The sequence below is a fragment of the Gopherus flavomarginatus genome, chromosome 4 (genome assembly GCF_025201925.1).
Source record: "Gopherus flavomarginatus isolate rGopFla2 chromosome 4, rGopFla2.mat.asm, whole genome shotgun sequence".
NCBI classification, from domain to species: Eukaryota; Metazoa; Chordata; order Testudines; family Testudinidae; genus Gopherus; species Gopherus flavomarginatus.
In genome coordinates, this window is record NC_066620.1 from 210,555,702 (window position 1) to 210,579,709 (window position 24,008).

The window sequence follows — 24,008 nt, forward strand, 5'->3', positions numbered from 1 at the left end:
CAGATAATTTGCCAACATGTTCACGCTTGTGAACAGTGATTTTGGAAGAGCATGTGGCATGTTTATTGTATCTGATAACATGAAAGTATGGAAATATGCCAGTTTATGGAAATATGATGTGGTGCAAGTTTAACATCAGTTTCTACAGCAATGTTGCCAGAGTTTAAAAACACCAAAGATCAATTCTTAAAAACCATTAAACATGCTCTTAAGTTTGCCTGCTAACCATGGTCATTTGACCCAACTTCCCTACTTAATGGAAAAGGAGAGCTAATAATTAACTGTGCTAATAACTGATTGGTCCTGCTTTGAGCAGGGGGTTGGACTAGATGACCTCCCTTCCAACCCTGATATTCTGTGATTCTGTGATCAGGAAGGTTGAGGTGTTTAATGCGCATTTTGCTTCAGTTTACACTAAAAAGGTTAATGGTGGCCAGATACTCAACCCAAGTAATATTAACAACAAAGAGGGAAGGAACATAAACCAAAATAGGGAAAGAACAGGTTAAAGAATATTTAGATAAGCTAGGTGTAGTCAAGTTGGCAATGCCTGGTGAAATTTATTCTAGGGTACTTAAGGAACTAGCTGACGCAATCTCAGAACTGTTAGCAGTGATCTTCAAGAATGGATGGAACAGTGAGATCCCAAAGGACTGGAGAAGGGCAAATGTAATATCTATCTATGAAAAGTGGAACAAAGAGGACCCTGGGAAATTATCAACCTAACGTTGATACCTGGACCTTAACAAATCATTAAACAGTTTGTAAGCACCTAAAGGATAATAGTGTTATAAGGAATAGCTAACGTGGATTTGTCAAAGACAAATCATGCCAAACCAATCTAATTTCCTTCTTTGACATTATTTGCCCAGTGGATAGTGGGGAAGCAACAGATTTGATATATCTTGATTTGAGTAAGGCTTTTGACACAGTCCCACATGAAAGTCTCATAAGCAAACTCGGGAAATGTGTTCTAGATGAAGTTCTAGATGAAGGGACCACAGCTGTCTGAAAGACTGTGCTCAGACTATTTATCAATGGTGTGTTGTCAAACCGGGAGAGTTTATCTAGTGAGGTCTTACAGGAGCCATTCCTATGTCCAGTACTAGTCAATATTTTCATCAATAGCTTGGATAATGTAAAAAGTATGCTTATAAACTTCGGAAGCTGGGAGGGTTTACAAACACTTTTGGAGGACAGGATTAGAATTGAACATGACGGTCACAAATTGAAGAATTGGTCTGAAACAAGATGAAATTCAATAAAGACAAGTGCAAAGTTTTAACTTAAGAAGGAAGAATCAAATGTACATCTACAAAATGGGGAATAACTGGCTATATGATAAGGATTGGGGGATTATAGTGGGTCACAAATTGAATATGAGTCAACAGTGTGGTGCAGTTGCAAAAAACCGCTAATATTATTCTGAGTTGTATTAGCAAGAGTGTTGTATGGAAGACCCAGCAGGCAATTGTCCTACTCTGCTTGACACTGGTAAGGCTCAGCTGGAGTGCTGTGTCCAGTTTGAGTGCCACACTTTAGCAAAGATATGGACAAATTGGAGAGAGAGTCCAAAGGAGAGCAACAAAATTATAAAAGGTTTAGAAGACCTATGAGGAAAGGTTAAAAGAAAAAAACTAGTCGTGTTTAGTCTTGAGAAAAGAAGATTGTGGGAGGAGGCGGACCTGATGAGTCTTCAGATATGTTAAGGGCTGCTATAAAGAGAACTATGATCAGTTTTCCATGTCTCCTGAAGGTAGGACAAGAAGTAATTGGCTTAATCTGCAACAAGGGAGATATAGGTCAGATATTACAAAAAACTTACAAACCATAAAGGTAGTTAAGTTCTGGAATAGGCTTCCAAGTGAGGTTGTGGAATCCCCGTCATTGGAGGTTTTTAAGACAGTTTAGAACAGTGGTTCTGAAATGTATTTGATCACGCCCCGCTTCTTTGTGTCTGTAGTAATTTACTCTCTCCCTCCCACCACACAAGTACATATACATTAAAAAAAAAATCAACATGCAACTCTCGCTGACTATTAAAAACAGTAAGGCAGGCATTGATTCAAACAGAGCCATTGATCCATTGTAATAAGAGAAAAAACAAAACTGTGATTGTAGTCAGTGCTTACAATTAAATGTGCACACCATGTTGTAGCAAACGGATTAACGTACAGATGGCAACGACTTTGTATAATGCTGTGAAAGTTTAACAGATCCATCAAAATGCACAGGGCCATCTAGAGTCAAATGTATAGCACCATCTGAGGACCTGGTATGTCTGGAGGAATCAGCTTTGCTAGCAATTCATTGCTGTGGGTAAAATGTGCACAGTATGTTTTTTTGTTCGTTTTTTCCCCCCCTAAAGCTTCTCTCTCGTTACACACTCACTCTCTCTCACACACCCAGGATCCTCTCCTCATTTTGAGAACCTCTGGGTTAAAACACCTATTAGGGATGGCGTAGGTTGGCTTGGACCTGCCTCAGGACAGATGGCAGGACTTAATGACTTCTCAAGGGACCTTTCAGCCCTACATTTTTATGATTCTATGTTAAACATTTTATTGTAATTTTGCCTTAATAAAAAGTTATAAGGAAATAAATAAAAGCAAGGAAATGATTAAGCTACTGCATATGTTTGGATGATGTAGGTAGAAATAATCTTACTTTGAATTTACAGCCTCTTTCATTTGAGGCTCTTTATGAAATGCTTAAATATTCACCTTGAAACACTTTTTGTAAAAGAAGGGATCTATGAAATCTCTGCCATTGTTACTGGGATAAAGTGTGACCGTTTTATAGGACATGGCAATGCTATGTTGACAGTTGGACTTGGATTCTACTGTTCCAAATTTGTCTGCTTAAACAAAAGGGTTTTTTAAATCAAAAAATTACTTTCTGTTTAACTGTGTGCCAGTTGTCATGACATGGATTCCTTACTCAGGCCGCCTTCTCTAATGGTTTTGTTTCTGCAGCGAGGTGCAGTTCTCAGTGAGCCTGCTATTCAGGTGAGAAGGAAAGGGAAAGGTAAACAGATCTGGTCACTGGAGAAATTGGAAAACCGGCTGATAGATATGAGGGATCTTTATCAAGAGTGGCAGGAGTGCGAGGAGGATGATCCAGTAAGTAAGAATGGGGGAGAGAGACCAGTAATGTGGTGATAAAATTAAGTACCTGTTATGTTTTAAAAAAATAGGATGGGAAAATATTGGGTGAGTGGAGGGTTGGCAAAAAGTTGCCAGTTATTTTGAAACCTTGTTTATTTCTATTATTGAACAGAGACTCTGTTCTTTAATATTTCATTAACCTGCTGTATCTTATCACTTTCCACTTGTGGTTTGACAGTGGATCCTAGAAGGAATAGGATTACGAGGAGAGAAACTAAGTCAAGAGAACAAGGGTTGTGCTCCTGGTCAACTTTTGAATGATGTGAATTTAAAATGGTTAATGTAACCTGGCTGAAGATAGGCCCCAAATTTATCTTACTGTAAGCCTTGGTCTAAACTACAAAATTACTTTGATATAACTACATTGCGCAAAGGTGTGACTAATCCACCCCCCTGAACGAGATAGTTAAACCAACCCTATGCACCAGTATAGAAGCACTATGTTGGTGGGCACATAGCTACTGCTTTTCGTGGAGGTGGAATTATTAAATCTATGGGAGAGCTCTCTCCCTTAAAGTGTCATCACCAGAAGTAGTACAGCAGCACAGCTACAGATTTGTACTGTAAACTTGCCCTGACAGTTACCATTGTTGTTCGGACCATTCTGATCAATTTTCATTTCTTGCCTATGTCAGATACTTTAGAAGAAGAAAACAAAAACCTGTAAAACCTCACCAGTTCATCGGTGCTGTGAAAATGACATTCTATTATAAACGTAGTTTTTACATTATTTTGAATTTGATTCGAGTTAACTAGGTCTTACTTCAAGCGAGCTGATCCATTCTATGATGAACAAGAAAACCATAGTCTCATCGGAGTGGCCAATGTTTTTCTTGAGTCCCTGTTTTATGATGTGAAGCTGCAATATGCTGTCCCTATCATCAATCAGAAGGGAGAGGTTTGTCATTCCTATACATCATACTTTTTAGCTGTTTAATGGAAGTCATTAGGGCTTTTCAGTATTGTATGAAAGGTGTTCCCCAGCCAGTGGCACAGGCTACTAATGATATTTCAGGATTGAGTAGCTAGTCCTTTACCTCTCCCTCTGGTATCTTAGTGATGCACCTGTGTGTTACTTGGGCAGCTACAAACCCCAGTCTCATAATAATGATGGATATGAAGTCGTGTAAGCTCCAGTTCCAGGTAGAGCAGTCATAAATGAATGGGAGGCAATTGGGTACAGCCAAAGTAATGCCTTGCTAATGGTAATGCTCAGAGGTCCCAACTGGGATTGAGGCTCCACTGTTGTAGGTTCTGTACAAGCTCATAGGAAGGCTGTCCTTTCCCCAAAGAGCTTACGGTCTAAAACAAGATAAGTGAATGGGACAAAACAATAGAAGGGAAGCTGAGGAGGGAGGAAGAGGTCCCATGATGACAGATTAGGTATGTTTATAACATAGTGCACTAGCATAGATACCTGAAAAGGTTAGAAACCATTGTCTGGTGGCACCTGATAATCTTTCCCACCCACCCTTTTTCATTAGGTGTCAGGCCGTCTTCATGTCGAAGTGGTGCGAGTGAGTGGAGCGATTGGGGAGAGAATCGTAGGAGGTGATGATAGCACAGACTGTTCAAGAGAGAACGACATACAGGAGAACAAACTAGTTTGCATGGTGAGTTCTAGATGCATTCAATAAAAGCTATTGTCACATCCTCAATATTGAGCCAACTTCTTCCTTTCTGTTACTACCCAAGTGTAAAAAACATGATTAAATGTTTGTGGTGCATTAGCTTCCATGTTGGTGACAAATTACACTGTATATTCTTTTGTTTACCACCTATGTTCAGTTATACTATCATTATCCTACCTTGTGAGTTGATCAGTTTATGCAGCTTATTTGAAAGAATCTTGGTGTTTCAAGATTTAAAGAAAACAAATAGCTATGAATGCTCAGTGATGTGTGCAGTCTAGTACCCTGGTTGTATTTTTCATGAGCTTGCTTAATGCCCTGGGGTTCGTAATTGACCCTGAAATATCTCTGTCTTGTCTCCTCTCAAAGAATTTCATTTTCTGAATGGTGGAAATAATTCAGGAAGACTGATCTTGTGATCCTTTGGTCCAATAATGGCATTTTTCTGGTCCCTGTGGCATTTATTAAAAATCAAAACAAAAAAACTAAGATTAACCCTCAAACATTTTTATCAGCCTTATTTGGGGCCCTAATAAAACCAAATGTGTAGTCTTATTCTTATATTCAACTAAAAAAAAAGATTTTTGAGTCAAATAACCCTGGTGTCTCGCGTATATATATGAATATATGAAAGATGGGGAAGGCGGGGGGACCCGTTCTCTTGTGCGTGGTCGAGTGGGATGGGAGGGAAAGCATGATGGATGCCAGAAGAAGGAGCTAAGTATGCAGCAGCTCTAAATGGTGTCTGTGTGCAAATGAAAGGCACTGGTGGCCACTAGCATGTCATGATACACGCAAATTACATGATCCAGAAATTAGGAAGCTACAATTATCTAGAAAATCTTAATTCAGTTGAACTTAGTTCTATTAGTAAAAAGGGAAACTTACTTTGCAAAATGTTACAACCTGTTTAAAATAATGGATTGTAGATTTAGAACAGAATATTAATTTGAAGTTAAAGTTCCACTGGGCCTTGGTAAAACATGCAAAACACTTCAAGAGAGGTGGCAGTTTTTCAGAGAGACATTACTAAGGGCACAAGAGCAAACTCTCCCACTGCGTAGGAAAAAAAGAAAGTATGGCAAGAGACCACCCTGGCTTAACCAGGAGATCTTCAATGATCTGAAACTAAAAAAGGAACCCTACAAAGAGTAAAAACTAGGTCAAATTACAAAGAATGAATATAAACAAATAACATAAGTTTGTAGGGACAAAATTAGAAAGTCTAAGGCACAAAATGAGACTAAATTAGTTAGAGACATAAAGGGTAACAAGAAAACATTCTATAAATACATTAGAAGCAAGAGGAAAACCAAGGACAGAGTAGGCCCATTACGTAGTGAAGGGGGAAAAACAACAGAAAATGTGGAAATGGCAGAAGTGTTAAATGACTTTTTTGTTTCAGTTTTCACCAAGAAGGTTAGTAGCAGTTGGACATCTAACATAAAGTTAGATTTCTTCAAATCACTGGGATGGGATGAAATACATCTTAGAATACTTAAGGAGTTGACTGAGGGTGGTATTTGAGCCATTAGCAATTATCTTTGAAAAGTCATGGATGATGGGGAGATTCCAGAGGAGTAGAGAAGGATAAATATAGTGCCCATCTATAAAAAGGGGAATAAGGACAACCCAGGACTTAGACCTGTCAGCTTAACGTAAGTACCTGGAAAGACAAGGGAGCAAATAATTAAGCAATCAATTTGCAAATACCTGGAGGATAATAAGGTGATAAGTAATAGTCAACATGGATTTGTCAAGAACAATCAAACCAACTTGATAGCTTTCTTTGACAGGGTAATAAGCCTTGTGCATAGAGGAGAAGCTGTAGATGTGGTATATCTTGACCTTAGTAAGGCTTTTGATACTATCTCACATGGTCTTCTCATAAACAAACTACAAACTGTAAAATAAAACCTAGATGGGGCTACTATAAGATGGGTGCATAACTGGTTGGAAAACCCTTCCCAGAGAGTAGTTATCACTGGTTCAAAGTCATGCTGGAAGTGCCTAACAAGTGGGGTCCCAGAGAGATCAGTTTTGTTTTGTTCAATATCTTCATCAATGATTTAGATAATGGCATGGAGAGTGCACTTATAAAGTTTGTGGACAGTACCAAGATGGGAGGGGATTGCAAGTATTTTGGATGATAGGATTATAATTCAAAATGATCTGAACAAACTGGAGAATTACTGTGAAGTAAATAGGATGAAATTCAATAAGGACAGATGCGAAGTACTCCACTTAGGAAAGAACAATCAGTGCACACCTACAAAATGGAAAATAACTGCCTAGGAGGGAGTACTGCAGAAAGAGATCTGGGACTCATAGTAGATCACAAGCTAAATATGAGTCAACAATGTAACACTATTGTAAAAAAACAAACCTAATTCTGGGGTATATTAGCAAGTAATTCTTCCGCTCTACCTCACACTGATAAGGCCTCAACTGGAGTAGTCTGTCTAGAAATTATGACCTATGAGGGAAGATTAGAAAAAAAATGAGTTTGTTTAATCTGGAGAAGAGAAGACTGAGAGGGGACATCATAACAATTTTCAAGTACATAAAAGGTTGTTACAAGGAGGAAGGGGGAAAATTATTTTCCTTAATCTCTGATGACAGGTCAAGAAGCAATGGTCTTAAATTGCAGCAAGGGCGGTTTAGGCTGAACATTAGGAAAAACTTCCTAGCTGTCAGAGTAGTTAAGCACTGGAATAAAGTGCCGGGGGAAGTTGTGGAATCTCAGTCATTAGAGATTTTTAAGGGCAGGTTAGACAAACACCTGACAGGGATGGTCTAGATCAGTGGTTCCCAAATGAGGGTTCGCAAAATGTTACGGGGGTTCTCGCGAAAAGATTCCCTAATGGCGGACAGGGCTGTCCATAGGGACTCTGGACAGCATGGGGCCAGCAGCACGGATCCTTGGGGACTTCCAAGAGCTAAGCAGATCAAAGCAAGCATCTCTATCACACTGAGGAGATTTCAACTTCAAAACTCCTAATACAAAATAGAAAGGGAGGTGGATATTTTTTGCTGTTTTTAATATTAAATAGGCTGCTAGTGTTGTTTTTAAACAAGTTTTAAGCTTTGTTGTAACGTTCATTGTTTGCCTGGACTGCTCAAGGCCTGAATGCTTGTGTAGGAGGAACTCTGAGTTGGCTTCTTAAATCCCTTCCTGCTGTTTCACATCTGATACTCCTTGATGAAACATAAGAGCCAGAGGCGCCAGTACAGGGGGGCGACGAGGGTCACGTGCTGTCCCCGCGGGTCCCTCTCCTTTTTTTCCAGCAGCCCCAGCGGGCCCCCTCACTTTTCCGGCAGGCCCCCCCCAGGTCCCGGGGTGCACAGGGGCTTTGCCCTGTGCTGCTTTTTTCTACTGGCGCATCTGATAGGAGCCTTGTCTTGTAACAGGCTTAATCAAAAGTGATGCAAGCTACAAAAGTGAGATCTTGGAAGAGTGTTGCCATTTTCATAATGTAATAAAAATACTGTAATGATGATAATAAATAATGTATAATAAGCATGTCATACAAACAAATTTTATATTTCCAAGATCACTGCTTTTATAATTTATGCTGAGGTAAGGGAGAAAATCCCTGGAAATATTCTTTTTAGGACAGGGTTCACAAGACTTGACATTTTAGTGAAAGGGGTTTGTGGGTGGTTAAAGTTTGGGAACCACTGGCCTAGATAATACTTAGTCCTGCCTTGAGTGCAGGGGAGTGGACTAGATGACCTCTCGAGGTCCCTTCCAAACCTATGAGTATATGAGTTCTTGGGTGGGCATGGCTTTTCATTTTATGCTTTCCTAGCATCCTACAAGCAGTTGTGCTGGAACAATTTGTATTGTAGGGGGACTAAGAGCCATTGAACCAAACTGTAAACCATGTATATAATGGAAACCATTTCAAGCCGGGGGTGCAGCAGCACCTCCAGCACCAGGTTCGGCTCCAGGCTCCAGCTAAATAAGCAGGTGCTTGGGGCGGCCAATACCAAGGGGCGGAACTCCAGCCGCTATTGGGGCGGCCCTTGCAGTGGATCCCTCAGTCCTTCTTGGAGCAAAGGACCTGCTGCCGAATTGCTGCGGAAGAGTGGAGCAGCACGATCACGCTGCCGCGGCTTTTTTTTTTTTTTTTTCCGCTTGGGGCGGCAGAAAACCTGGAACCGGCCCTGTCCAGCACCCCCAGTTCTAGCACCTATACCTACAGATAGGATACGAATTACTTTAGCAGGATGTTTGTAGAACAAAGGAAGTTTTCAGATAACCCATAGCATTCTTTTTTACTCCCAAAAGTCAGTTGTTCAATGACACCTAGTGGTGACTTCCAGCTGGTTCAGCCAAAGCATTTTATCTGCAAATTTTTCAAGGCAGACAAGTCTTCTTTTGTCAAGACTTTTGTGTCAAAGTAACTGTTCAATAATTTTTAGCCTCCCAGTTGAGCAAGAAGATGTTCTTTTAACAAACTGGCTTTCTTTTGTGTTATGCTTGACTGTTTCAATTAAAATTGTTTACTGATTTAAAACATGCTTTTCTCTGCTTTTTCCTTCCTCTAGATTAAAATACTTCAGGCTACCGGTTTGCCTCAGCATCTTTCTAACTTTGTGTTCTGCAAATATACTTTCTGGGATCAACTGGAGCCAGTTACGGTTGCCCCTGAGGTGGACCCCTCTTTATCCCCCATCAGCAAGGAGCCACAGTGCATGGTTGTCTTCGATCACTGCAATGTAATTTTTGTTTTATTTATGTTTGCAGTTGCAGACAGGCAAAGCGAGATAGTTAAATTAGTCTGCCACTGGCCTAGTCAGTTTCTTTACTAAACTTTGTATTATTACACCAGAACCTCCCAGTTACGAATACCTCAGAAATGGAGGTTGTTTGTAATTCTGAAATGTTCGTAATTCTAAACAAAACATTAGGGTTGTTCTTTCAGAAGGTTAACAGCTGAATATTGACTTTAATACAGCTTTGAATCTTTATTATGGAGAAGAAAAATGCTGCTTTTTACCATCTTAATTTAAGTGAAACGAGCACAAAAAGTTTCTTTACCTTGTCAGATTTTTTTTTAAAGTTTCCGTTCATTTTTTTAGTACTTTACATTTAACACAGTACTGGACTGTATTTGCTTTTTTCTCTCTCTGCTGCTGCCTGATTGCGTACGTCTGGTTCCAAATGAGGTGTGTGACAGATCGGTTAGTTCGTAACTCTGAGATTATACTGTATAGTCATTTATAGTAACTTAATACAGTCACTGAATTTGTAGTTTTTCACTTGCAAGCTGTTTTTATAAACACTGTTTACCAAAAACATCACATAGAACGATAAAATGAACTAATAATAAAGGAAAATAGAAGAGACTGTATGAGAGATGTGCAAGAGATCAGACTACATGATTATGATGGTCCCTTTTGGCCTTAGGCTTTCGTGGGTGAATACCCACTTTGTCAGACCCTGCAGGGCCAGCCAGCAACCCTGGACCCTTGCCATGCGGGAACGGCCGGCAACCCTGATCCCGCTGCGCAGGCCTTGGTGGCCTTTAGCGCACAGCTGGGCTGCAGCTGTGTGCTAATTGGGCCACATACAATCCGCGGGTTGAAAACCTCTGGGCAAGTCAGATAATTGCTCTGCCTGACTTCTGCTTCTGAAAAATAGGGGTAATAATGCTTCCTTTCTCACGCCTTCTTTGTCTTATTAATTTAGATTTTAAGCTCTTGGGGTCAGGGACTGTTTTTATTACATGTACGTGTAGCATCTAGTACAATAGGTACCAACCTCTTCTGTAGGTTCTAGGTAACTCCTTAGGTGCTACTGTAATACAAATAGTTTGACCAGGGAAAGCACTAGAAAACTGCCAAGTACTCATTTTTACCATATGCAGAAACTGAATGTAATTTGCAGGTAGAAGTAGGTACAAAAATCAGGATACATCAGCCTAGTGCTTCTGAGTGGAGAACCTTAAATACCAGTGTCAGAAGCCTTTGATTTATGCAAAAAAGCAGTCAATGAAATAATAGACTTGGATGAATGGGACTATGTAGCTTGTCTGATCTAGAGTTCAATTTATAGAGTGTATCAAACTAGTTAAATAGTCAAACTGGGAAAGAGCCCTCATGTACTAAGTGCTTTGCCATAAATATCTCCATTGATGAACTCCTTTGTGAGAAGAGAGTAGCATGCAGAGTGAAAGCAAAAAGTCACCTCCAAAACTGTGCGAGAATGAGGGGTTATTAATTTAAAAGGAATGTATGGGCCCAAATTGTTAAAGGTGTTAACATGACCCTGTAACTGTCCAACAGTAAACAGTTTTAAACAAGTTTTGGGGATTGGTATTCAGAGACCTCAGCTTACTTAATACCTTGACAAACACATAATTAAAAATCCTGTTAACCTTTTATTTAAGGTACAGTGTGGGGGGGAAAAAAGGGGAAATGGTTAAAGCATTTGAAATGTTAAGTATTAAATAAGACTTTCATCTTAACATCTCTTGTTCACTGTCCCTTTAGTTGGAGAGAGTTCTCAAATAACCCCCATCATGTTTGATAAGTCTCTTAGTTGGTAACTGTCCTTTTCAGGGAAAAGAGAAGTTAGTTGAGATGTCATTGCTGTTAAAATCCAATCCTGTTTCCTATAAGACAGCAAACACACACAAGACAGCAGACACACACAAGGAGAAAGAAAAGAACAGCAAAGATAGAAAATGCAACTTCTTACTCACTTGCAACCTCTCTGCTGGAAAAACATAGGCACAGCACACGATTTTATCAGCCACTCTGAGACCTGGCAATCTTGTATCAGCTCTGGGCTATTTAGGGTATTGCATTTAGCTGCCCTTCTGGTAACAGGCTTATGGCAAAGTATGCAGTCTTGGCTGGCTCAGACAGACTCTTATTACACAGAAGAAAAAAAGAAAGAGAGGAAATAGAAGTAATAAGGTAGAGAAAAAAAAGAATGCATTTGTGGGGGGAGAGGGAGGAGACAAAATCTCATGTCCCATGTGGTGGTTGGAGTGTAGCGGGACCTGGTGGGTATGGCAGTGTCATCTGGGGCCCTCTCTCTGACCCAGACTGGTCAAGGTATCTTTCAGGATTAGGATGATGAAGGCACAGTGGTGTCACTCTGAACCCCAGAGTCCCAGGAAAGAGAGTGGGCAGCAGTTATGATGATGAAGCTTGCTCCTTCCCCTTCTCTTCTCTCCCAGCTAGCCAGCATTACCATCGCTAACTTTTCCTTCTAGCCTCTTTCTGAGGACCCTAAAGGGACTGGTAGGCAGAACAGCCTGTTCCCTCATTCTCATTGTTCACCAGTTGGTCTGTTGACTTCTGGTTGCACACTTTTCTTGCTTACAAGTCAGGACCTTAGCACGGTCCTTGATTTATATCAGGAGGCCTTTTTGTTTGGACTAATGCCATGTTTCTGTTACCCTTATGCACCTTTTCCCATCAGCATTTATTGTCGAAGGTTATTGTGATGTTTTGTGAACTTTCACTGACTTCTCACAAATGAGCTCACAATTAGGGTAAATGTGTAGGTCCAAATATCGCAATAGTTAACACCTTATTCTTTCTAATGTTTCACTAGTTTTGTCATTTCCACATAGGAGTTTTCTGTAAATATTTCTGAAGACTTCATGGAGCATCTTTACGAAGGAGCTTTGGCAATTGAAGTGTACGGGCACGAGCAAAGTGATCCTCGCAAAAACTCAGCTGTGTGGGATTTGGGAATAATTCAAGCCAAAACGCGAAGCCTTCGTGACAGGTAACTGCAGGCAGCAAACTCCTCCCACGCAGTTTAAAATCCAGCCTCCCAGGCACAGTATATTTTTCTGGATTCTACAGTGGGTTAGAGACCAGCAGTCAAATGCTGGGTTAAGTAAAAATGAATCTGATGTTTAGGTCTTTGTAATCCTCTGTGCTCATTGCCAAACCACCACACAGGTTGGTAATGTAGGTAAAAATTATTGATAAATGCTCATTCATATTGTTTATAGTTTTGATTAAAAGAAAGAAAACCTGAAGAATAAGACTGGATGATACCATATTATTTAGGCAACACCATAAATGTGTGTATGGTACTTTGCAAAGAAACAAACAATAGTGAAGCTGATTTAACTGTAACTTTGAAATCAATAGACAGGAGAATTTCTTTGGTTACATGCCGATGTATTGGAGATCAGTCCATGCCATGAAGCATTTACAATCTAAGGACCTGCTCCCGCTTTCACTGGAGACAAGTGTGGTTTTGCCATTGACTTTAGTGGCAACAGAATAGCATTGTAAGTTAAGACATGACATGGGACAGTAACAAACACTGGGAAAAATAAGGAGAAGGGAGAATCGACAAGGACGTTACAAAATTTCCTACTTCCAAAATTCAAGCTGATGGGACGAGCCCTTTTGCACGTTGCCCTGTTCTTGATTTTTAATGGGTCAATTAACAGTCTTTGTAAACTGGCCCATTTAGTTTTGATAGATGTTCTTGATGGACAGGAGACCATCCTTCCTGTCTAGGTTCACAGATTCAGAGCAAATGTTTTTTAGTTACAAAGCAAAAACTTAAATATTACCTTATAGCATGTGATAAAGAAATTATAAGTGAGATTAAAGTATGCTGCAATTTCCAACCATTTCATTGCATTAAGTTGAGAACCACTGGTTTAGATTTTATTACCACTGTGGGCCACATATGCTGCTCTCTGTGTGTTATGTGGGCTGCATCCACACTATATATACTATCTGTGCGGCTCTCAGGATGTCACCTGGGCCGCAGCTGTGTGCTGATTGGGCCTCAAGTGAGCCACGAGTTGAGAACCATTGGTCTAAACACATTGTTATAAATCCAATGCCCATCTTTACTAACACACAGGTGAAACAAAATGGTTTCCAGCAATGAATTTGTCAGGGCTGGGCTGAGGTCTAGAGCTGTGGCAAGAGCTGGCACCTGGTCGGCCAGTGTCACACATGGGTCTTGGAGAATAAGTTTGTTCTTTTCAGTTTAGGGTTTTCAGAGAAGGGAGGACTAATTTTATAGGCTTTGTGGAAGAAGTGCATTTTAGGAGTAAAACTTGAAGGAAGAGAGGATGATAGTGATGGAGAAAGTCAGGGGCCACATGAAACCAGAATAACCTTAATTCAGTAATGCTGGTTCAACTGCACTGAAGTCAGTGGGATTGGATGGGTATAACAGAGAACAGAATTTGACCTTGATGTTTAATTGGCACTCGTCTGATATCAAACCAGTATGAAGAGGTCTTGTGTCTACAAACGTTTTAGGCCAAAGTGTCATTGCTAGTTGTTAGCTCAGAAGTAGCAGTGGGTAACTAAAAATCTTTTCCAGGCATAAGTGACACTTGAAAAGTATCTCTCCTTCCCCTGCCTGTGATCTCTGCAAATACTGAGCAGTCATGTAACTTGACTCAGCAATTTAATCTAAAAAAAAAGAGCTAGAGAGAAAGGGGAAAAAGGTAAATTGTGAAATGGTATTTGGTATGTTTTCCAGATGGAGTGAGGTAACCCGAAAAGTGGAGCTCTGGGTTCAGATTCTGGAACTTAATGAGAACGGGGAGTACTGTCCAGTTGAGGTGATTCCTGCCAAGGACGTAAACACTGGTGGCGTCTTTCAGCTCAGACAGGTAAGATGGCAACTGCAGGAGTCACCTGTGAAAAGAGACTGGCTTTAACATTCTGAAGGAAGCAGGGAATCTTGTATGTTGTACTGGTTCTTAGAGTTTTAATAGTGGGCTTATGACAAAGGAACCATCAAACTTAGGCCCAGTATTTGATCAGCTTTAAAGCAATTACAGTCTAGAGGGAAATGCATTGGATACCTTCTATATTTTGTGTAGATATTTAGAGACCCTTAGAAGACTGAGGTCCTCTGTTACCCATCAAACAGACATAATGTGGGTAACAGCAGCGGAAGCTTTCTCACACTGCTCTGCCAACGTGTTTCAGCCCTTACCTGGAGGGGACCATGGATGCTGGACAGGGGCGGCTCTAGACATTTCGCCGCCCCAACCATGGCTGCGTGCTGGGGTCTGGAGCCGCCCATGATGCTGGAGGATAGGTCATTCTCAATTGTCTACTTTAGTGTTTTGGCCACTATGCTGAGACTGTCAACTGAGAAACCAGTTGACAGGATATTTTTTAAAGATATGGATACCTGGAAACTGGACTGGACCAAATTCTCAAATCAGACTCCTCTCACACAGGATGTTGAACAGCCATCAGAAAACAACTTTTAGTTACGATCAACCTAGGCAGAACCTGATCAAAAACCTGATGCTGAAGTTCCCATTATCTTACTGCTAATCCTCTTAGCCAGCTATACTCCTGTTCTGTGGTTCCTGCATATTTAATATTTTAAAATATAGTCCACCTGTCAGAGAACTCTATAAAATTAGTATCTGTTAAATACACACGGTATCTCCTGAACTGCCAAACTACTATGATTTCCTGTTCTGCATTGTTCCTAGAGCTGTGCTGACAACATCAGTGGTGAGGGTTTACAGTCAGGAAATCCAGTGCCACATAAAGTTAATTTCAGGTTCAGTAACATTTGCTAAGTTACATTCTCTCCCTTCAAGTGTACAAATTCAAAACAGATGGGGGAAAATCCTATTTTCAGTGTTTTTGAGGTTTTTTTTTTTAATCTTTGAAAAGCTTTCATCAAAAACAGATTGTTGGGCTCACTGAATGTCACACACTTTCTTGTGGATTTAGACCTTGCAGCAGAATGGTAGTTCTACGTAACCAATGTCATGTCTCACATGAAAGCTTGCAGTTTCCATGTAGTGAACAATCACCAGATTCAAATTGACTATATATAAAGCCACCACCAGTAGAGGTCTCTCTGTCACTAAGTTTTCACCATTCAAGACTTTTAGTTCTTCAAATTGTTCCCTTGTGAAGGGGCAGTCACGGCGAATCCAGGCCGAAGTGAAGTCGGTGCAGGAATCTGGGACCTTGCCTCTAATGGAAGAAGCCCTACTATCTGTTGGAGTTGGCTGTGTTCAAATAAGACATGTCAAGTCACAAAAAGTTCATGAGACTCGTCAGGTAAGACCCTGTCTCATTAAAAGACCTTTAGCAGGAAGGAAAAATGTTAATTCAGAGGCTTGCAGATGCACGTGGAAAGCTATTTCGGGACAAATTCACTTCTGGAGCAACTTCACTGGCTGTAAATTACCCTACTCTGTGTGAAACAGTGACTTCTAAATAATATTTTGACAATACTCTTTCAGTGAATATATTTAGCTATGGATGGATAAATCTAGATTCTGACTTTCTCTAGGAAATGCTACCCAAAATCTTCCCTCAATATTCTTGCCAGCAACTTTAAGAAATATGGGCTGGATGAATGAACTATAAGATGGATAGAAATCTGGCTAGATCATCAGGCTCAATGGGTAGTGAGCAATGGCTCCATGTCTAGTTGGCAGCTAGTATCAAGCAGAGTGCCCCAAGGGTCAGTCCTGGGGCTGGTTTTGTTCAGTGTCTTCATTAATGATCTGAAGGATGGTGTAGAGTGTACCCTCAGTAAGTTTGCAGATGACACTAAACTGGGAGGAGTGGTAAATTCGCTGGAGGGTAGGGTTAGGATACAGAAGGACCTAGGCAAATTAGAAGATTAGACCAAAAGAAATCTGATGAGGTTCAACAAGGGCAAGTGCAGAGTCTTGCACTTAGGACAGAAGACTCTCATGCACTGCTACAGACTAGGGACCGAGGGGCTAGGCAGCAGTTCTGCAGAAAAGGACCTAGGGTTGCAGTGGACAAGAAGCTGGATATAAGAACATAAGAACGGCCGTACTGGGTCAGACCGAAGGTCCATCTAGCCCAGTATCCTGTATACTGACAGTCGCCAATGCCAGGTGCCCCAGAGGGAGTGAACCTAACAGGTAATGATCAAGTGATTTCTCTCCTGCTATCCATCTCCACCCTCTGACAAACTGAGTCAAGGATGAATCAGCAGTGTGCCCTTGTTACCAAGAAAGCTAATGGCATATTGGGCTGTATAAGTAGGAGCATTGCCAGCAGATCGAGGAACGTGATCATTCCCCTCTATTTGGCATTGGTGAGGACTCATCTGGAGAATGAGGGGGGATTTGATAGCTGCTTTCAACTACCTGAAAGGGGGTTCCAAAGAGGATGGATCTAGACTGTTCTCAGTGGTAACAGATGACAGAACAAGGAGTAATGGTCTCAAGTTGTAGTGGAGGAGGTTTAGGTTGGATATAAGGAAAAACTTTTTCACTAGAAGGGTGGTAAAGCACTGGAATGTGTTACCTAGGGAGGTGGTGGAATCTCCGTCCTTAGAGGTTTTTAAGGTCAGGCTTGACAAAGCCCTGGCTGGGATGATTTAGTTGGGGACTGCTTTGAGCAGGAGGTTGAACTAGATGACCTCCTGAGGTCCCTTCCAACCCTGATATTCTATGATTCTTCTTATGGTGGAAGTCCTTATAATAGAATGAGACTTGCAATACTAACACACACTTTTGCTTTACCCTCTTCCTCTTCTTTCTTTTCAAAAAAAACCCTACTAAATGAATAAAAACACAACCCCTTTTCAAGAAGAGTGCGTATAGACCCCAAAAAGGTAGAAAAGCCAGACTCTCCATGAAGTCTGTTAGGAGCTTTGTTTTTGGTAATTGATTTTACTTGGAAGACAGTTGCAGTATCAAACCCTAAGAAATTATAATGTATGAATGGGGATTGTACTTAAGTAATGGCTAATGTGATTTTGGAAAAGTTTAAAATTAAAGGAGCAAAACTTCAGTTATTTATTTTTAGTTTTAGGAGAGCAGAGATGTATGTTTCTTTTGCATTTTAAAATCACCCTAGCGCCCCTTGTCATCAGTTGGAAATTCAGTGTGGGTGGGGATGAATGAATGGGCTTGTGACATAGCAGCTGCCTCAGTTTCCCCACTTTGGTTGAATGTCTCTTCATAGTGGTCCTCCAGCTCCCAGTATTGTTGGTTGACTTAATGGTTTGGCTAAACTTTATGGAAGGAGAGTCTTATTTCACATCTTCGTCCCATAACTAAACTGAGCAAGCTCCCTAATCTATCTCAAAGCTCAACACTGGAGTTGCAGCTAACAAGGCAGAGGTGGACTGAGCCCAACTCTCTTAAAAGGCCACTCCATCCTGTGACCAGACCTTAATGCTTTTCGTTTTACAATTTTTTTGAAAGCTATAATCCCCAGAATTAAATAATCTTTTTTATTAAAGTGACATAACCATCTATTTTGAACCGCTGGGTTCTCATTCTGCATATCTGCAACTCTAATTTATTTTTCTTTCATGTGTATCAAGTTTTCCAAAGACCTTGAAATTAAGAAAATGTATGCCTTTTTAATTTTAACTTTCACTTACCTAAAATTTGCTTTTGTTACTTAACGCTTCACTGGAGTTCCCCTTTATCCCTTAAGTAGCTAGATAAATATTTACTCAATGAGACTGTAAGTATAGGAATGAATTTCCAAAATACTTTTGGCAATCCTTTGCTTTTTTTTACTTTTCCTTCATTCAGTGAATGATGCTTTGTGTCTCACTCCTGATTGGCATCGTGATACTTTCTAGCAAGGGGCCCAGTTTGATGTAGGTCATTTTGATGAAAGGTTCTGTGTCTCATCAGAAAGGACTGAAAATCAAGGTGTCACAGCTTTTGTGTGGTGACCGCTAATGTGACTTTTGTTTTAACTTTTGGTTTAAGAATGGGTTTCATGTTAACATTTTTCCCCACTAAATGGCTTGCCTTAAAACTAATCTTTTGTCAAACTTTGGTTTTCCATGCTTGTGATAATAATTCCTGTCTCTTACTAATAAAACAGTAGGTTCTTACTCTAGTCCTATCATGTATCCATCAGAATGGATAGATTGCGTGTGCCTTTTCACTATAATTATTCGTTCTTATTTAAACCACTCAAATGTTTTGGCAATCACTTCTTGGCAATTAGATGTAGTGATTAGAATCCTTTATTACTGGAGTTTTCCTTTAATTGCTATGTAAACTATGAAAATACATTCTAGTTGTTTATACTAAGTGATATAAATCTTCAATTACAATACCCTTCCAAACAAGATTTATGAAGGGAAAATAAGTAGTGGCTGCAAGTAGCACTGCTATCCACTATTAATACAGTGAAGCTGGTCTACCAGTATCTATCCCCAGTGTACTACATTGCTAGACATTTTAATCAGAATTACACATACAGCTTGTAATATTTTAACCATAAATACAGCTTTTGCACTTCATGTATTTTCTAATATAAAAGTGTTTATGAATGACTTAGATTTGTTTTTGTTTTGCCTAGGAAGGAGAGGATGATATGGACAGTTACCAGGTAAATAGAGCAACATTTATCTTACTTCAAATATAAATATTTGTAGATCTGATTACCTGGTCTAATTTTCAATATTAGATAGACATCAACATTGTACATCCCACTGTATGAGGCATGAATATCTAAACAGTCACTGTAAAATCTTACACAGATTTTTACACTATATAATATCTGACCCAGAATTAAGAGGCATTTTTCTCTCTGAAAGAATGGGACACATTTAACGTATGTATCCTGAACAAAGCATAGTTCCTTTTATCTTCTCTGGTCTGTGACATGCTTCCCCTCTGTATCTACAGCCTGTGGATTAGGATTGGCTGTGCTCAGAGCAGTCATAGGTATAATGTTTAAGATGCACAGAAGCAAAATAATTCACACTGTTTTATGTTATGAACATGGTTTATATTGGACCTGGGAATAAAATATTGGCTAATGATCAAAATGTGCCTACTAGTCAGGACAGGGATTCTGTTCCTAGGACCACCACTCACCGTGACTTTGGGCTAGGTATTTAACCTCTGTTTTGACACATGCACACACGAAAATGGGGATTTTTTTTAACTTCACAGAGTTGTTGGTGTGGCATAATATTTGTGATCCATTGTCATTATAAGTACACAAAAGTAGGCAAAAAACACCTCATGCTCATTGTTGCTCTTACCAGTAGTATAAGCCTATAAGAATAGCAACAAGAGCTCCTGTGTTTAATTTTGTCTTTGGAGGGCTAAGAGAGGGTTCTAGATGTTCAAAACCATGCAGGTTACGGTTTGCTTCAGTCATTTTCTCTTGGTTGATGAAATGCCTAACAAAGGAGAAGAAATATTTAAGGAAGTCTTAGGGGGATGGTACAGTGAGGAATAATAGGATCAAATTAGGCAAGGGGGAATTCATATGTAATGTCAGGAACAATATCTTACCAAAAATAGCATGGCCCCAGTCCGGTATTACCTGTGCAGCAGCCCACCCATAATGCAGGACTGGATCCTTAGACTGGAAACTCTGTAAGACACGGACTGGTTCTTACTATGTGTTTTGTAAAGCACATAGTGCAGATGGGGGCTCTAATCCTGATTGTACTTTCCAGGCCCTGCCACAGTATTAGTGTTAACAATAAAGTGATGCTGTGGGACAATCTAAATCCTGTAAATTTCCTATTTCCACATTTATGTTGCCTAAATGAGTAGTAGGCAATATAAAATAACTGGAGAGAGAGACTTGCCAGATCAAGTCAAGACTTGCAAGGATGGGGCATAGGATGTGACTGAATGTGAGGAACAATCCTGTAATAAAGGAGAATAATGGGTAGACTAGATGACTTAATGGAGATCTCTTCCATATCTCATTTCTATAGTCCCCAGGGCACTAATTCAGGGGAGAAAGTGGCCAAAAATAAAAAGTACGAGCAGATGGATTGAAAGCTACATATATTTACAAACGGGAAACGCTGGTGTTATTGTATCAGAACTTACACAGCTTTCTTCATTTACATAGGACAGGGATTTGGAGAGACTGCGTCGGAAATGGCTGAACGCGTTGACAAAACGTCAGGAATACCTAGATCAACAGCTGCAAAAACTCGACAGCAAACCTGGTAGGTGAAACATTATTGGTAGTGGGAAGGGTGAGGGTGTATGTCGATATTTTTGTTTTTGTAACGTGTGTGAAATTAAGTAGCCAGGGGAAGGAACAGCTGAATCTCTGAAATCGTCAGTTTGGGGAGAATAATGAGAACAAGATTCTAACATGCACTCAAGTCACAAACAGAGAGCACTATAGAGAAAATCTGTGTATACTTACAGAGTAATAGATGTTTTTATTGAAACTGCCAGCAGGGTGACTAGATGAGGTGGGGGTTTTTTTTATAAAGTCAGTGGCCCACTAACATGTGGGTTGAGACCACCAATATGCATCACAAAGATAGCATTTTTTCATTGCATCTTCTTGTTCTAACTGTCCTACTTTTCCAGATAAAACAGAAGATGATACAGATCGGGAGACACAACTGTTAGAGATGAGGCTCACCCTTACTGAAGAAAGGAATGCTGTAATGGTTCCTTCTGCTGGCAGTGGGATCCCTGGAGCTCCAGCAGAGTGGTATGAATGTTACTATATGCCACAGTGAATATAAAAATGATGGGCAGCCTGTTCCTGGCTTGGATTGCTGCCATTTTCTGCGCCACCAAATGTGGATTATGTACGTCATATGACAAAAGTGGTTAAATTAGGAGTGTTAGTGTGAATTAATTTCTTGGTCTCAGTAACTGAAATCCAGAAACACTCTTTAGTAAATGATACTATTATTGACCAAAATGTAAATATGACTTTTGAAAAAAAATTAATATTTATTTCCACTGCACTTAGCATTAAAAAAATTAGTTAATATGTTGTTATGTAGTTCCTTCACTTAAAAGGCTGCTCTATCATAATAAAACTCCATCTGCAGAAGCATTGTGCTTCTGGTTTAAGCATAGAATCTGTTTAGTCAGCAGGTGTTGCACATAATTTTCTAAATATTAAAACCAATAAATTACACTGGACTGAGATTGCAATACTATAGCAGCTGCAGGTAACAACTGCAGTAAAGGATGCAAAACAGTTTCTATTCTAAGCCACTCTATTCACTTGCTTCTAACTTGAGATGAAGTTTTTTGTGCTTGGTCTCTACTTTGGAGGAAAAGCTGATCAGCATTTGAGTTGTTTGGAGAGAGAGCATGGTAGTGAAGAAGGGGACACAAGATATATTGTGCAGAGTATGAGGAAAACCTCTAACTACACTTGCTGACTGGATCCTGTTTGTTTTGGTTTTTAAGTTGAACTTCGTTAAAACTAATGCTTTTGAAGCATAGGAACGTCCTCACTCCGGACTCCTTGTATGCCATCTTTTCAAATATTCACAGCTTTTTAACTTGAAACTCCACGCACAGCAGAAAACAGTGTAGTTGTAAGATACATACTTCAGAAGAAATGTATTGTGAATGCATGTGCATCTAGGGGAATGTGCAAAGGCCAATTCAAGCAACTTACTAACTTTTTTCAATTTTTTTTTCTTACAAAATCTTTCTGAAATGTGTTATAAAAATAGGAAATGAAAGATATAATATAAAATAAAACATTAAGGTTGCACCTTTAAATCACAACATATCAGGAAGTTTAAAAGTTAAAATATAAACAGCAGTGTTAATTTGGACATGCTGCACATGTGTACGACTTCCTATTCCTATTTTTATTTTTGGGCGTTTAACAACCAGCATAATAGTTGTGCCATGTGGGCGAGTTAACTTTGCTTTTGGAACTTCGTATTTGCAGTTCCTGACTTTTCAGGACTAACGGTCCAACCTTCAATCGCATTACTAATGCAGAGGTTTTTGCATTAATACGTGTACATGTCAGTTTAAATAAAGAAACTTTGAATTTGCTATTAGCAGTTTAGAAGCAAGAAAACATTTCTGAAAGCAGAGGTCAAATAATGTAATAATTTGTGAGGGAGCTAGTGTAAAAGAAGTACCAATTTAGTTTGAGTCCCTCTGTATCTGCAAGAGTAAATTAAAATAAAGCCATTTGCCAAGGTTATTGGCTTGACCTACAATCGCAGCTGTGCAGAATGTATTATACTGTTGGCTTGTATCTTAAGATACGTGTTCTGGATAAATCTGCTTCACTTTAAATGCCACCATTGTCAATATCTTATGTTTTAGGACTCCAGTGCCTGGTATGGAAACCCATATTCCAGTTGTTTTCCTTGACTTAAATGGTAAGAGAGGACAGACAGCGTTTGAAATAAACTTTGTCTAGCCAATAACATTATAGGAACTAAGAAGCAAACTAATAAAATGAAGAAATTCTTGAGTGGCAGGTTTATTAATGTGAAAAGACTATTAGAATTACATTTATTTCATCCAACTATATTGTTTCATGCTCCAGAATACACAGCAATTATATACAGAATGAACAATACATTTTTATCCTCCCTATGTTTTGCAGACCTTAAATAAGTGAACAGACAGGAAGAAGGCAGGTATAAAATAACCAAGGGAATAAAACTTAGAAGCTAACAATAAAAGCTAGTTGTAAATGCACAATAGTCATTCAGAAAGAATGGCTCTGGTGGAGTCCCACAGGGATCTGTTCCTGGCCGGTGCTCTTCAATATCTTTATCAAAGATCTAGAAAAAAAAATGCTGATAAAGTTTGCATATGACGCAAATGGGTGGAATGGTAAGTGAGAGTAGGTTAGTTATGCAGATTGATCTTTATCACTTGGTATACTGGGCTCACTTGCCTTTTAATACATCCAGATACAAGGTCATACCTATAGGGACAAGGAATGCAGGCCACACCTACAGAATGGGGGACTGTATCCTGGAAAGTAGGGACTCTGAACAGGATGTAAAGGTCCTAGTGGATAACCAGTGGAACATGAGCTGCTAGTGTGATGATGTGGCTAAGAGGGACTAACATCGTCCTTGGATGTGTAAGCATCAAATAGAAGTACAGAGGTGATGTTATCTCTATATACAGCATTGCTGTGACCATTAGTGTTATACCATGTCCAGTTGGGGTGTCCACACTTCAAAATCTGTCATTATCCTTTTTGTAAGGGTTCAGAAAACAGTTACGAGAATGATTCTGGGAAAACTTTCTTATAGTGAGTGACTTCAGGAGCTCAGACTATTAGCTTGCCAGAGAGAATGTTAGGAAGTTACTTGATCATGGTCTGTAGGTACATGGGAAGATTTATGATTGTAGGGAGCTCTTTAGTTTAGCTGGCAAAGGTAGGAAAAGATCCAGTGGCTGGAAGCTGAAGCTTGATAAACTCAGGACTATAAATATGGCACCGGATTTATTTATTTTTTTAAACAATGAGAGGAATT

General features: G+C 39.7%; 1 protein-coding gene across 1 annotated transcript in view; it reads left to right on the forward strand.

The window, feature by feature from the left end:
• Nucleotides 1–24,008, forward strand: part of KIF13B (kinesin family member 13B) — a 219,732-nt gene that overhangs the window by 134,334 nt on the left and 61,390 nt on the right. Inside the window, exons 19-29 of the mRNA XM_050948701.1 lie at nt 2,976–3,122; nt 3,916–4,065; nt 4,652–4,780; nt 9,353–9,523; nt 12,394–12,551; nt 14,292–14,424; nt 15,704–15,850; nt 19,109–19,138; nt 20,630–20,729; nt 21,106–21,232; nt 22,834–22,889. Coding sequence (XP_050804658.1) covers nt 2,976–3,122; nt 3,916–4,065; nt 4,652–4,780; nt 9,353–9,523; nt 12,394–12,551; nt 14,292–14,424; nt 15,704–15,850; nt 19,109–19,138; nt 20,630–20,729; nt 21,106–21,232; nt 22,834–22,889 — 1,348 coding nt within the window. The remainder of the gene's footprint in view (nt 1–2,975; nt 3,123–3,915; nt 4,066–4,651; nt 4,781–9,352; nt 9,524–12,393; nt 12,552–14,291; nt 14,425–15,703; nt 15,851–19,108; nt 19,139–20,629; nt 20,730–21,105; nt 21,233–22,833; nt 22,890–24,008) is intronic.